At 38.6% G+C, this 12,281-nt stretch overlaps 1 protein-coding gene across 1 annotated transcript in view; it reads right to left on the bottom strand.

Moving 5' to 3' along the window:
- Positions 1 to 214: 214 nt before the first annotated feature.
- Positions 215 to 12,281, bottom strand: part of KCNAB1 (potassium voltage-gated channel subfamily A regulatory beta subunit 1) — a 756,359-nt gene continuing 744,292 nt past the window's right edge. Inside the window, exons 13-14 of the mRNA XM_086944907.1 lie at positions 6,198 to 6,286; positions 215 to 1,183 (exon numbers count right to left, since the gene is read on the bottom strand). Coding sequence (XP_086801033.1) covers positions 1,094 to 1,183; positions 6,198 to 6,286 — 179 coding nt within the window. The 3' untranslated portion in view covers positions 215 to 1,093. The remainder of the gene's footprint in view (positions 1,184 to 6,197; positions 6,287 to 12,281) is intronic.

The following is a 12,281-nucleotide window of genomic DNA, read 5'->3' as shown; positions in this document are numbered from 1 at the left end:
ATGTGGATCAGAGCTGACTGCCCACCTTTTGTGGCTGGCACTATTCTTTTTTTAAATATTGATCACTTTAAATTCGTTTTGCCATTTAATTTATATGGTGCTCCATACCCCTTACAGATCACTAACATAGACCTATAGTTTATTCACAGTACTCAAGTATATGCAAGATGTATTCTTATAGCTAAAGTGAGTCAAAAACATTAATCTGATCAGAGACCATGTTCAAAACAAGTTTTCATTGAGATAGGCAGATGTTTCATCTTCACAGGAGCAGCCATGTTTGATATTAGTGAAAAGATCTGTCAGTCTTGTTTAAACCATTCCCTATTATGTTTATGCATAGGCAAATGAGCCCTGAAGGAACCTGAATCCCTGGATCCCATGCAACTAAAGTGCATTACTTGTGTATGCAGCTTTAAAACTATGATCTGCCTCTACGATGGCTTGCATTCAAGATTCATCACCTTAAAATGGCACAATCGTGCCTAGAAAGCATGCAAAATCTTTAGGTGACAATTCAGCATGAAACAGTAGTCAAGGTATGTTAGAAGGTAATACTGTCAATGTTTCAAATACCCTGACATGGTAGGACAAGGGTCACCTACCACCTTACACCAGCTGTCTAGTCCATATTCTATTTAAAATATTTTTTGTTAATAAAATCTTATGTGCTACATATTTTTTTTCAGTTTTGAACTCTATCCTAATGTGTTGGATCACCATTCTTGTCTTAAAGCACAGGATTCAATGTTGTACTTTAAATATGGCCATCTATTAACTCTTACTGATCACAGACCATCTCTTTGTTACGAATCAGTTTGATATGTCCAGATGTTTTGAAGCATAAGGCGCGTAAAAAGTAACAAAGACATAGGACAATGCCATAAAATGCAAATAAATTGCGTTGTTGCAGTTCATTTTGCAAATGTGCTTTTGAGTTTGCCGCTGAAACTATTTCTCCGTTGATCCGGCGACAGTCCAGACTGAGCCACAGTGCTGAATAAATGTACACACCAATCACTGGTGCACATCCCGTACTATTTACAGCAGGGCACTGTTGTAGTCATGCAGTCCCAATCATCCATGCTCCACATTAGGATCTGTAGTCCCTTTTGCTGTGAGGCTTATTCCCAAGTATGCTGTCAATCTCACTCACAATATGAGATGTCATCTTTGGAAGAACCTAGAACAAAAAAAAATTGTGTTCAGTATCACAACCAATGCTTCTTTAAATTACTTTGATTGAAAAGCACCCTATTTAAGATGTGATCATTTGTTGTACTTATAAACGTACCCACCATGCTCTTTAACTTCAATTAGATGATAGAATTAATGAAGGGGTCCTTTCTAAAATTGTGTTTTTTTTAGCTGCATCTTACAAATGCAGTACAAGAAATGAAGGTGGCGCCCACACGGCTGGAATAAAGTTACTGCTTGATGTTAACTCCAGGGGGCATATTAACAAGACTCGGCGATAAAATTATCGCCGCTTTATCGGCAGGAAACTGCTGATAAAGTGCCGATAATGGGCTTGATAATGTATGTATGTATGTAGGCATACTTATATAGCGCGACTGTCACCCAAAGGGCATCCTGGCGCTTTGACCACAGAACATTCCTACCGATGTCAATTACACTGCCTTCGGAAAAAGGTAGGTTTTAAGGTCCTTTCTAAAAGACGTGAGATCCTGCTTGCACCTTAGGGCCAGAGGTAAGGAGTTCCAAAGCTTGGCGGCCGTAAAGCTGAAAGAGCGGCCCCCCATCCTCACCCTTTTTATCTTAGGAACAGTCACCAAGAAGGCCGAGGAGGATCTCAGAAGTCTGGCAGCAGAGTACCAAGAAAAAAGACCTTGCAGTACCACTGGACCCAGCCCATGCAAGGCTCTAAAGACCAAGCAAGCTGATTTAAAACAGATCCGTTTTTGCACCGGTAACCAGTGCAGGTCTGACTCTGAAAGGGCGAGAGAGGACGAAGCAGACCATGGGCGCGAAAGCGCCAGTTTAGCAGCCATGTTCTGTACCCGCTGTAGCTTCATAATTAGAGTGCCGGGGGATAATATGCTCTATGGAATTCCAATCGAAGCTCATGTTCGATGTGAAGGACATTTAACATGAGCTTCGATTGTAATTCCATAGAGCATATTATCAAGCCCATTATGGCCACTTTATCGGCAGTTTCCTGCCGATAAAGCGGCGATAATTTTATCGCCGAGTCTTGATAACATGCCCCCAGATTTCTACATTTTGTTAAGTGCCTGAAGAATAATCTGTGTTCCAATGCTATCACATGGTTTGTTGCATAAATGAATGACTAGTTTCCACCATCCTTATATTTGCGTAAACCATTCATAATATTTCAGTGGTTTGGTGTGACAATATTCCATTATTCTAAATCTGGAAGAGGAGAAATGTGGGACAATCAAGCTACCTCAGATTTTTGCTCTGGACACACACTTTTTCTACACTCTAAACACGGTTTTGGGTAAAGCATATTGAAATTCCACAATTGTAACCCAGGTGCACTGGCCTGTCACAAAATCATATGTTGATATACATTATGGGACATATTTACACAAAGTGACACAGCGAGGCACCACGAGCCATTTGACTGCACCACGCAGCGCCACTTTCAAAGCAGAGGGATGTGTCATATTTACAACAATATGTCGCATTCCTGTGTTTTCCCTTGCGCTGGCACACAGTTAGCTGTCATGCGTCAACGCAGGCACCCTTGTGCCATGGTGCAAGGGTGTCTGCGTTTTAGGGGAGATTGTGTTTTTGCAGGAAGGAACACCTACCTGCAATCATGTGAGGTATTTTCCTCATTCTATGTGTACTGCAGAATGCAACACGCATAGAAAGAGGAAAAAAATGAGGAGAAATATTAGTATTTCTCCTTGTTGCGCCTTCTTACGCCTCTCCTGGGGAGTTGTAAGATTACGACGCATTCCCAGGTTTACAAAATGTTGTAATCTGTGAATAACACAGAATCCATGGATGTTGCGTGGGAGCTCCCACAGAAACACCTATGGCATGCCCCTTTCACACAAATTGCTGTGTGAAAAGGGGCCGTATTTACAAGGCCCACAAAAAGCCATGCAGGGTGGCTTTACGTGGCCTTGTAAATGTCAAGTACCACACTGCGCCGCCGGTCCGTTAATCAAAGGGTTCCATGTTAAAATATCGATTGCACAAATATAGTTGAAAAAAATATCGATGTAAAAATATTGATCACAAAAATATCAAATTCCTATACTTAAACAGGTAAGTACAATAATAGACTCAAAAATATCGATGTAAAAAATATAGATGTAAAAAATATCGACTTTAAAAAATAACAAATATTAATATTAACAAAATAAATTAAATGTAATATATATTTAAACTAATTATAACAAATAAACTTAATTTATTAAATATAAATACAACAATATTTTACATATACATATATTTACTTAAATACATTTTATTACCTATTATCTTTATTTAATTTATAAACGTTTTTAATTATATAAAAATAAAATAAACACATATATAAATACATTAAAATAAAATATTCAATATTTAATAAACACATTAAACTATTAAAAAAAATAATACATACATTTAATAACAAAATAAAAACATTAGTAGTTAAAACGTTGGATATCGAAGGGGTAAAAAATACTATTCCCATTCCGGTGAGTGCAACAGTAGGGAATGAGCTGGATAGCGGAGGGGTAAAATTAACTATTCCCACTCCAGTGAGTGCAACAGTAGGGAAAGCGCAGGATTTCGGAGGGGTAAACATTACTATTCCCACTCCAGAGAGTGCAACAGTAGGGAAAACAGAGGATAGCGGAGAGGTAAAAATTACTATTCTCACTCCAGTGAGTGCATCAGTAGGGAAAGCGCTGGATAGCGTAGGGGTAAAAATTACTATTCCCACTCCAATGAGAGCAACAGCAGGGAAAGCGCTGGACAGCAGAGGGTTAACATTTACTATTTCCACTCCAGTGAGTGCAACAGTAGGGAAAGCGCTGGATCCCAAAACAATAAGAATAAACCATCAACATTTTTATTAAATTTAATTTCCAATATTAACTTAATTAATATATACATTTAAATATATTATTATTAACAAAGATAATACAAAAATTAATTACCTATTATTTAACACTATAAAATCCACAACACACACCTACAATTAATTGCACAATTAAATGTAATAATTACTAATTAATTAAAGAAAATGAACTTATTATTATTTATTAATTAATCAATAAAAAATGAATTACTTCACACCATTTCCACGTATTAACACCAAAACACACACCTAAAATTAATTACACAATTACAAATGATATTTACTAATTCATTGATGGTAATTAACTTAAAAGTATTTAATAATTATTCAATACATTTTTTATTAATTACCACCCTTCACACAATTTACTCATATAAAAACACCACAACACACACCTAAAATTAATTAAGCAATTAACCTAATTATTTAATAATTGACTAATTGAAATTAATTAGCTACTAATTATTACACTATTATTAATCAATTAACACATTAATTATTCAATACATTTTATCAAATTAAATGACTTCCTACCCTATTCCCCTATAAACCCACAACCCAATACGGAACTATAAATGCAGAATTAAACTTAAAATAAATTAATAACTAGTAAACCTCTAAAACATATAATAAAATAACAAACAATTCTCATTAAAAACACTAAAATACATAAAATTATTAATAAATCGATATTTTTGTAAACTATATTTTTGTAAACGATATTTATTACAAAGATATTTATGTAATCGATATTACTTACCTGTCAGTCGATATTCTTGTCAACTATATTTTTGTTCTCGATATTTCTTCTCCACTACATTTTTGCGGCGATATTTCTGTCCCGCGATATTTTTGCGGCGATATTTCTACTCTGCACCAATGAAAGTGATGCACCGGAGGTGCATGGGGTTTGTAGATTTGCCTCTGTTTTTCATGTATTGCTACTGTTTGTCCTGGTACTTAATTGTGATATTGTTAGTAGTTTAATTTCTAAATTGTATGTGTGTATTGAGAGAAAATCTGTGTTCGCTCAGTCATTTCTTTTTACATGATTTGCTTAGGTTTCGACTATATTTTGCATCTGTCCACCACTTCGCAAAGGCCTAGAGGGCCGGGAAGCTGTCTCTAATAATTGTTTTGGTAAATATTCTGTATTTATGCTCATTATTGTATGATAATACGCACTATATGTATTCTGAATTTTGATATTGTGCTTTTGGTTCATATATTCATATAGAATGTAGTGTTTTAAGATAAAATTAGTGTAATTGCTGGGGTAATATTGTTAGAGAATTCCCAGGCATTTCTTCTCACACTACATCATTGTCAAACGGAGGCTTTCTCACAAAAGCCCTGGAAGTGACTAAAAGAATAGACTCCATCTCAGTTGTGGAGAGAGAGGAGCATTTTCAACGTCCAAGTAGCTAGTTATGGCTACATCAGTGTTGCTGACTAATAGCAAACTGAATTCTGGGATCTCAGACACAACTTGACCTTGTAGGCTTTCAGACTCGCCTTATTGCAGTAATCAGCTCTGCGGTAAATGTACTGGACCCTCACTAAGACAGGCTATTTGTGCTAATGAGTACTTGCCTGGGGTTAGTACTAAGGGGATTCATGTCATTTACATGCTTCCTGTTTTATATTTTTTCATGCATACTTGACATACTTCTTATAATAAATGTTGCAATATATTGCCTATGTTTTTCACTAGAATCTTTTGAGATAAAGCTTAATATTTATGGGAAAGGGTGAGGAAAAACGGACTCCATTATGTTTGTCTCTGGCAGGTAACTCTATATTCCAAACATGAACTCCCACTGAGTAAGTTCTGTAGAGATTCGTTTGACACTGCCAGTATTTACCCTGCTTTGAATAGCAGCTTTGTATGTTTGTACTACCTGAGAGCAATCACCTGAGTATTGATTGTCTAAGAAGGTTCTAGAAAGATGCGTCACCTAAGTCGGTTGATGGACTGATTAATAGCGCCTCTTACTGCAAGCTCCTAATCAGTCCATCAACCAAATTATGAGTGTAAGATTGGCATAACATTCAATTAACTCCCTCCTAACCTTTACCGATTCAAATAATGATAATCAACATTTTCTCAACATGTCTTTGAAATACTTGCCTGTATGGCACCCAAATTTTCTATAAGTTGCTCAGGGTTAGAACATCCCAGGAGAACTGAGCTCACCCCCTCGTTCCGCAGGCACCAAGCTAAGAAAAAACAAAAAATAACTGCTGCTTTTCACTTTGACAAAACACATTTTCAAATTAAGTGTAATTTGAGTTACAAAAAAGCGATGAAATGAAATAAATTTTAAAAACACAGGGGCATATTATCAAGAAAGGCGTTAAAAATTATCACCAGTTTAGCAGCAGAAAACGCAGCTAAAACGGCGATAATGGGCTTGTTAATATGTCCTTGAGAATTCCAATAGATGTCCATGTCTGGTGTGAACATGGGATTCTATTGGAATTCTCCAGGGCATGTTATCAAGCCCATTATCGCCGCTTTAGTGGCAGTTTTCTGCCGCTAAACCAGCAATAATTTTAACGCTGTTCTTGATAATATGCCCATGGACAGCAAAACTAAAGCAAACACCATCAACCTTTAATAGAATAGTGGAAGATCATGCTACTTGAGAGCAGCTCTCATTCCTGCTTCTCTAATTTCAGTGATTTGTTTTGTTAAAACATTTTACAGGCATTTCTTTATAAGACAAAAAGGATACTATAAAAGTGTAGGTGCAATAAGCATAAGTTTGCTATATATTTTATTTTATTTGAAAAGTTTTATATAGCGCTGGCTAGACCCAGAGGTATCAGAGCGCTTTACATGAGGACGAGCATTGTTACAGAGCAAAGTTACAAGTTACATAGTTACAAGTCACACAGATTCAGAGCATAGTTACAAGTTTCTGGAGCGTAGTTACATGCGCTAAAAACCTATACGTAAGGGGAAAAACCAGGCAAGGGGAAAGATTCAGTGGATATATAAAATACAGGGCCTGATGTATACTTTGGAAGAGCGGGTTCTGCATTGAAGCGGAGATTGGGTACGCTCACCGCCATAGCGAAATTCTGTCCACCTCATTTCGAGTCGGGCTGAGCTTCAAGATGTAGTGTTAGAGACTGCTCTGTCTCCACCACCTACGTACACCTCAGAATTCAGCAGTAAGGGCCATTGGAGTTTGTCCATGTGTTCGCCCGCACTATTTAGAGTGAGAGAACACATTGCAAATGTTGACTGTCCGTCACTTATGGATAAAGCCAGGCATTAACGGGCAGAGAAAACTGCCAAATGACCCCCACAACAAGGGAGAAATCTCCCATGGCACGGCGTTGATTTTTTCAGAAAATCCTGCTTTCAAAAATGTGGAAGTTTGAAGTCCAGCTCCATCAATCTTTTAATGAATTTAAAGGAACTGTTGTGACAGCGGTTCCTGTAAATGCAAGAGATGTCCACAGGGCCGGCAAACATCACTAAATATGGTAGGTGGGTAATCCCTCTGTGGGAAGGATTACCTTACTCAGTCACCATGGCGGAGTAAATTCCTGTCCGCCATACTATAAATCTGACCCTCAATCTTTCTATTCATTATCTAATGTGGCATCCTTCTTCTCACTTTATGACAACACAACTGGTAAGCAGTAAGAGCCACATATGGGAAGAGGGAGAACAAAAGGTGAACAAGAAGAAAACATAAATAAAATGCATATAACTCTATATTCATGCAGTTGGGGAAAACACAATCTCATAATCCTCTTGACATTTCAACCTTTAATATTTAATCTTTTCTAGGTCTACAAGCAACGTATATTTAACATTCATTCATCATCTGTAGGTACAGAACCTTTAAAATAATCCATGCCTACTGGGCAGGAGTAAGATTGGACGAATCCGCAACAAAATGAATCATTGGATCCAGGAGTGAAAGACATTTTGGAACTGAGCATTAAATCGTCCTGATCCAGTTTGCTGGCGTGCTTCTGGTTTGTTGGGGGGGGATGGGATCGAAATGGTTTTCCTTGTTGCTTTTTTGCATGTAATGCCAATAAAACTTTAATAAACAGAACTTAAAAAAATAATCATTGACAATCTTGCCAACTTTATAAATAGAAGTTATAGAGTATGTGAAATAGCAAATTGTATTTTTCATGAAGTTTTGCAAACTTGCCGGCAGCTCAAGTGCAAATTTAGCACAAGGGCTTAAGTCATGTTCAAAAGTCAAGTGAAATACCACCTTGAGACTGGTTCAGGAAGAAAACGTTTTACAGCTGAAATTTCACTGTACTAATAAGACATTTTCTGCTGGAATCATTGGCATGTAGACCAAAATTACGTGAAATTTCATGCCAATAAATTCTTCTTAAATTTCATGGAATTCGTATAATGCAAAATACGCAAATATCACCAGATATTTTTGGTTCAGTACTTTTTCCCAGAATGCAACTGCATTCCTGCAATCACAGAGCACGAAAATCAGCTTCTTCTTCAAATTCTTTGAAGAAACAATGTTCCAAGATTCCCTGAATTCTGTATATCAATTTGAATGAAAAATTCCCTTTTTTAATACTTTTTATCACAAGAAAAATGTACTAATGCATTTCTTAGCAATTTAAATTAAATCATTTTTGATATCATAGTTCGTTGTGTTTTCCTATCTGTATTATTCTTTGCCAGATATTATATCTTGCCTGGGTTTTTACTCTTGCTTTAAATTGCTTTACTCTGGCCCAGGAAGTCCAACCTTTTCAGGGGGTCCCTGTTTGTTTCCACAAATCACAGAGTACACTTCCATATTTCAGTATTTTAAAATTACAGAGGACATCATCTTTGCAAATTATACAGTAACATTTAACACTTTTGTAAGTTGATTGCGGAAAATTCCTTATTTTAGTGATTGAGTTCTTCATTAAATTTAGGAGGTTAGCTTTTGCCAATCGATCAGCTTATTTTTGCATATATGTTGTAGCGAAAATGCTTTGCGAAAGGGTCCTAATGGTTTGGTTCAAATTTAGTCTATTTAGACTTGAAACCATCCGGGTGATCGTCTGAGTCTCTTCTGTTTGCCTCCCGATCCCAAGTAAGCCAATTTTTCCACAACCTAAGACACTAGGGATCTCTCCCATGAAAGGCCACCAAAGGGATTCCCCACTGCCTTTCTTCTTCATGGAAACGCCAATCGCAAACTGTAGCTGTTTGTTGGAGAGGAGAGGCATCCCAGCGTACACTACCTGCTTCCCTTTCTTCCAGGACAACTAACTCCTAGCCCAGTGACCCATTCACTATTTCACCACATCTCCCTCATACAAGAGCTGATAAATATCTGGCTGCATTACAGGGGTTATGTAGGCAAACTAAGCATATGTAGAACAGAGGTTGACGAATTTCCAGAAAAAGTGTTAAGATTGACTGTTGAGTGACAGCTGGGTAGCATGAAACAGCCCTTCACTGGATGGCAACCAATCAATGCATTTCATTTCTGCCACAGATGAGAACCCAAGCCATGCCACTACTCTTTAGGAAATTATTGAAAACATATGTCCATATTCAGCTACACTAATGTTCTCCTCAGAGGTTTCCCTCATTGTTGCATCTGGGAACCAGGCTCACCAGAGGCAATGGAGTGCTCCCTTGGACTCACACTCACGAAAGACAAGACATTGAATCCAGCCAGCTTCAGGGTTTCTGCACAGTAAACTGGAGGGCTGATCCACATAATGAGTGGAGGGCCGGGTGAAGGAAATGGCTGGTGAAGCGTGGAGCAGAGAGGATGTCAAAAATAGGTTGTTGTCAAGCCAGCTAATACTTGAAACCACCATTCTCCAAGATCACTGGGCGTGACTCAAAATTATTGTGTTCCTAGTGTCTTTTTCCTGAAGTTCCCAATCCAAGATGGTGTTAACTTCTTGTCCTGTGATATTTCCTGCCTAGTTCATATATAAGGAGGCTTTGGTCAGAGAAGGATGCGTTTCCTCTATTTTTTATCACGTTTCTCAGCCTCTTGGATGCATTTTTGTTCCAGATTTGCACAACTGTTTTCAGCAGCAGGATTCTTCTTGAAATGTTTGTCTGGAACACCTTTATGTTGGATGTGAGAAACAAGGGTTCCCTGTATGGAAGATAAATATAACCCCTAGGTCAGGTTCACACCTTATGTTGGAGTCTTTCGTAACACTGATTTAAGGGTTGTATTGGCGCCCTGCTGGCCAACTCCTTTATAATGCAGTCTCTTTAATCAAGAAATAACAAAATTGTTAAGAATTTGTTTATGGCCCTATGTGCCTTTTTCCTACTAATTCTGACCCTCTATAGGAGCCATGTGATAATTTCTGTGAATAGATTAGGTGTGGGGTGGTGTTGTGTCTACTGGGATGAGTCACTGTTTCTTTGGGCAATCAAGAAGGATGCTAGGAAGACCTTCACAGTGTCCAGTCTTTGACAGGAGGGAACTGGAGCTTGAAGCCTCAAAACTAATTTAGAAGAAGCATTACAGTAAGTGAGACTCCATTTTCGGAGTCTCACACCACATCAGTGGTCAAAACCAGTGGTCCAAAATTGGAAAAATATAAAGATTTTTGCCAGTAGAACTGACTTTGCGACAATATGCAACTGTTAGAAGCGAATTGCAGGATACTAAGGCCCTCATTATGAGCAGGCCGGTAAATGGCGTGATAGTTATTGCGCATGATAAAATCTGACACTTCTCATTTTGAGTTTATTGGGTACGATAAGTACCTTCTATTTAAGACTTTTTGGGGAATAATATTTGGGTTGTATTACTTACCGCACCGAAATTAGCATGTTCCTGCAAACACAGGACGTTTTTCACTTGATTAATATTGGCATGTTTGACTTGCCAATATTTATCACAAAACCTATAATTTTGATATAAATGTAAATGTAAAATGTAAATGTATGTATACTTGTAAAGCGCACTATCACCTAGAAGGTATCTTGGCGCTGTATACCGCTGTGGAACCCTTCCTGGCTTTCCCTGTGAGATGCCCCTTACTGGGCACCTCCAAGGTGAGGCCAGGCATCCTAGCACTTTCGGGGCCGTTGTGGAGATTAAGCAAGCTATTGCCCAGAGTTGCAGAGTGGGACCCATGATTAGAGTAGGCACCTAGGCGAGAATTATCGAGTCCGTGGACATTGAGCCCAAGACCCTGTCGCGTCGGGAATTGAACCCTGGTCCCGGGCCAGACCTCTGCCTCAGGGTCTGCCGCTCTAATGGGTGAGCCACACCTCTCTGTGGGATAACAGGAGTTACTGCACATATCAATTAACTGAGCTGCTCCTAATGAGGGCCAATGAAGGCCCCTGTTGATCACTCACAAGTGGGGATGAAAGAGCTGGAGGATTTGTGTTGAATGTGCTTTGTTAGCAACTATCCTTCATGATTGTCTGAAAAGAGCAAAATGTTTGATTGTATCACACATGTGCAAGAGTTAATTGCCCAAAAAATATACACTCAAGACATTGCAAAAATGGAAAGAAGGCCGGTGTCTGAGAGGCATAGAGGAGTAGTAGGATGGAAGAGATAATAACAAAATAGAACATACAGCTCAGGAGATATTCTTACCTAGGGAACAATCTGAGATGACTGCACTAGTTTGGGAACCTATGACTGAAAACTGCTCTAGATCTAGCTCGATATGTGCATCAAACTCAGGATAACACATGACCTAGAGCCCCAATCGTAGCCAGCCCCAGATTCTGAAAGGTGTCACGCAACACAGCACAGCACCCAAAGAGGCTGCACTGCGTTGCATGACAGGGAGAGAGCAGGAGCGCGCCATATTCACAGAGATCTGGCTCTTTCCTCTCCTATCTCTAGCACTGGTGCTGATTTCATCTGCCGTGCGCCAGGCACACACCTTAGCACCACCATGCTAGGGTGCGTGTCTGAGTCTAGCATAGGTTTTGTGCAGGAAAGGTGCCGTTCCTGTGCAAAATACTATGTCTAGACACACTTCAAAGCTTTTCCTACTTTGTATGTGTGCTACTTAGTGCAGCACCCATGCAAAGTCAGAAAAAAGGAGAAATGAAAACATTTTTCCTTTTAATTCCTGCTTTCCAGAGGCATTAATTTTTAATGCTAAACCCTGTCAACTTAAGTTAGTTGATAGGGTTTAGCATCAGAAAGCATGGGTGTTTGCATGGGAACACCCATGTACTACCCATGCAACGCCCGCTTGATGC

This window comes from Lissotriton vulgaris, chromosome 11 (assembly GCF_964263255.1).
Source record: "Lissotriton vulgaris chromosome 11, aLisVul1.2, whole genome shotgun sequence".
Lineage (NCBI taxonomy): Eukaryota > Metazoa > Chordata > Amphibia > Caudata > Salamandridae > Lissotriton > Lissotriton vulgaris.
The sequence above is the reverse complement of the archived record's forward strand: the minus strand, read 5'-3'. Positions and strand labels throughout refer to the sequence as shown.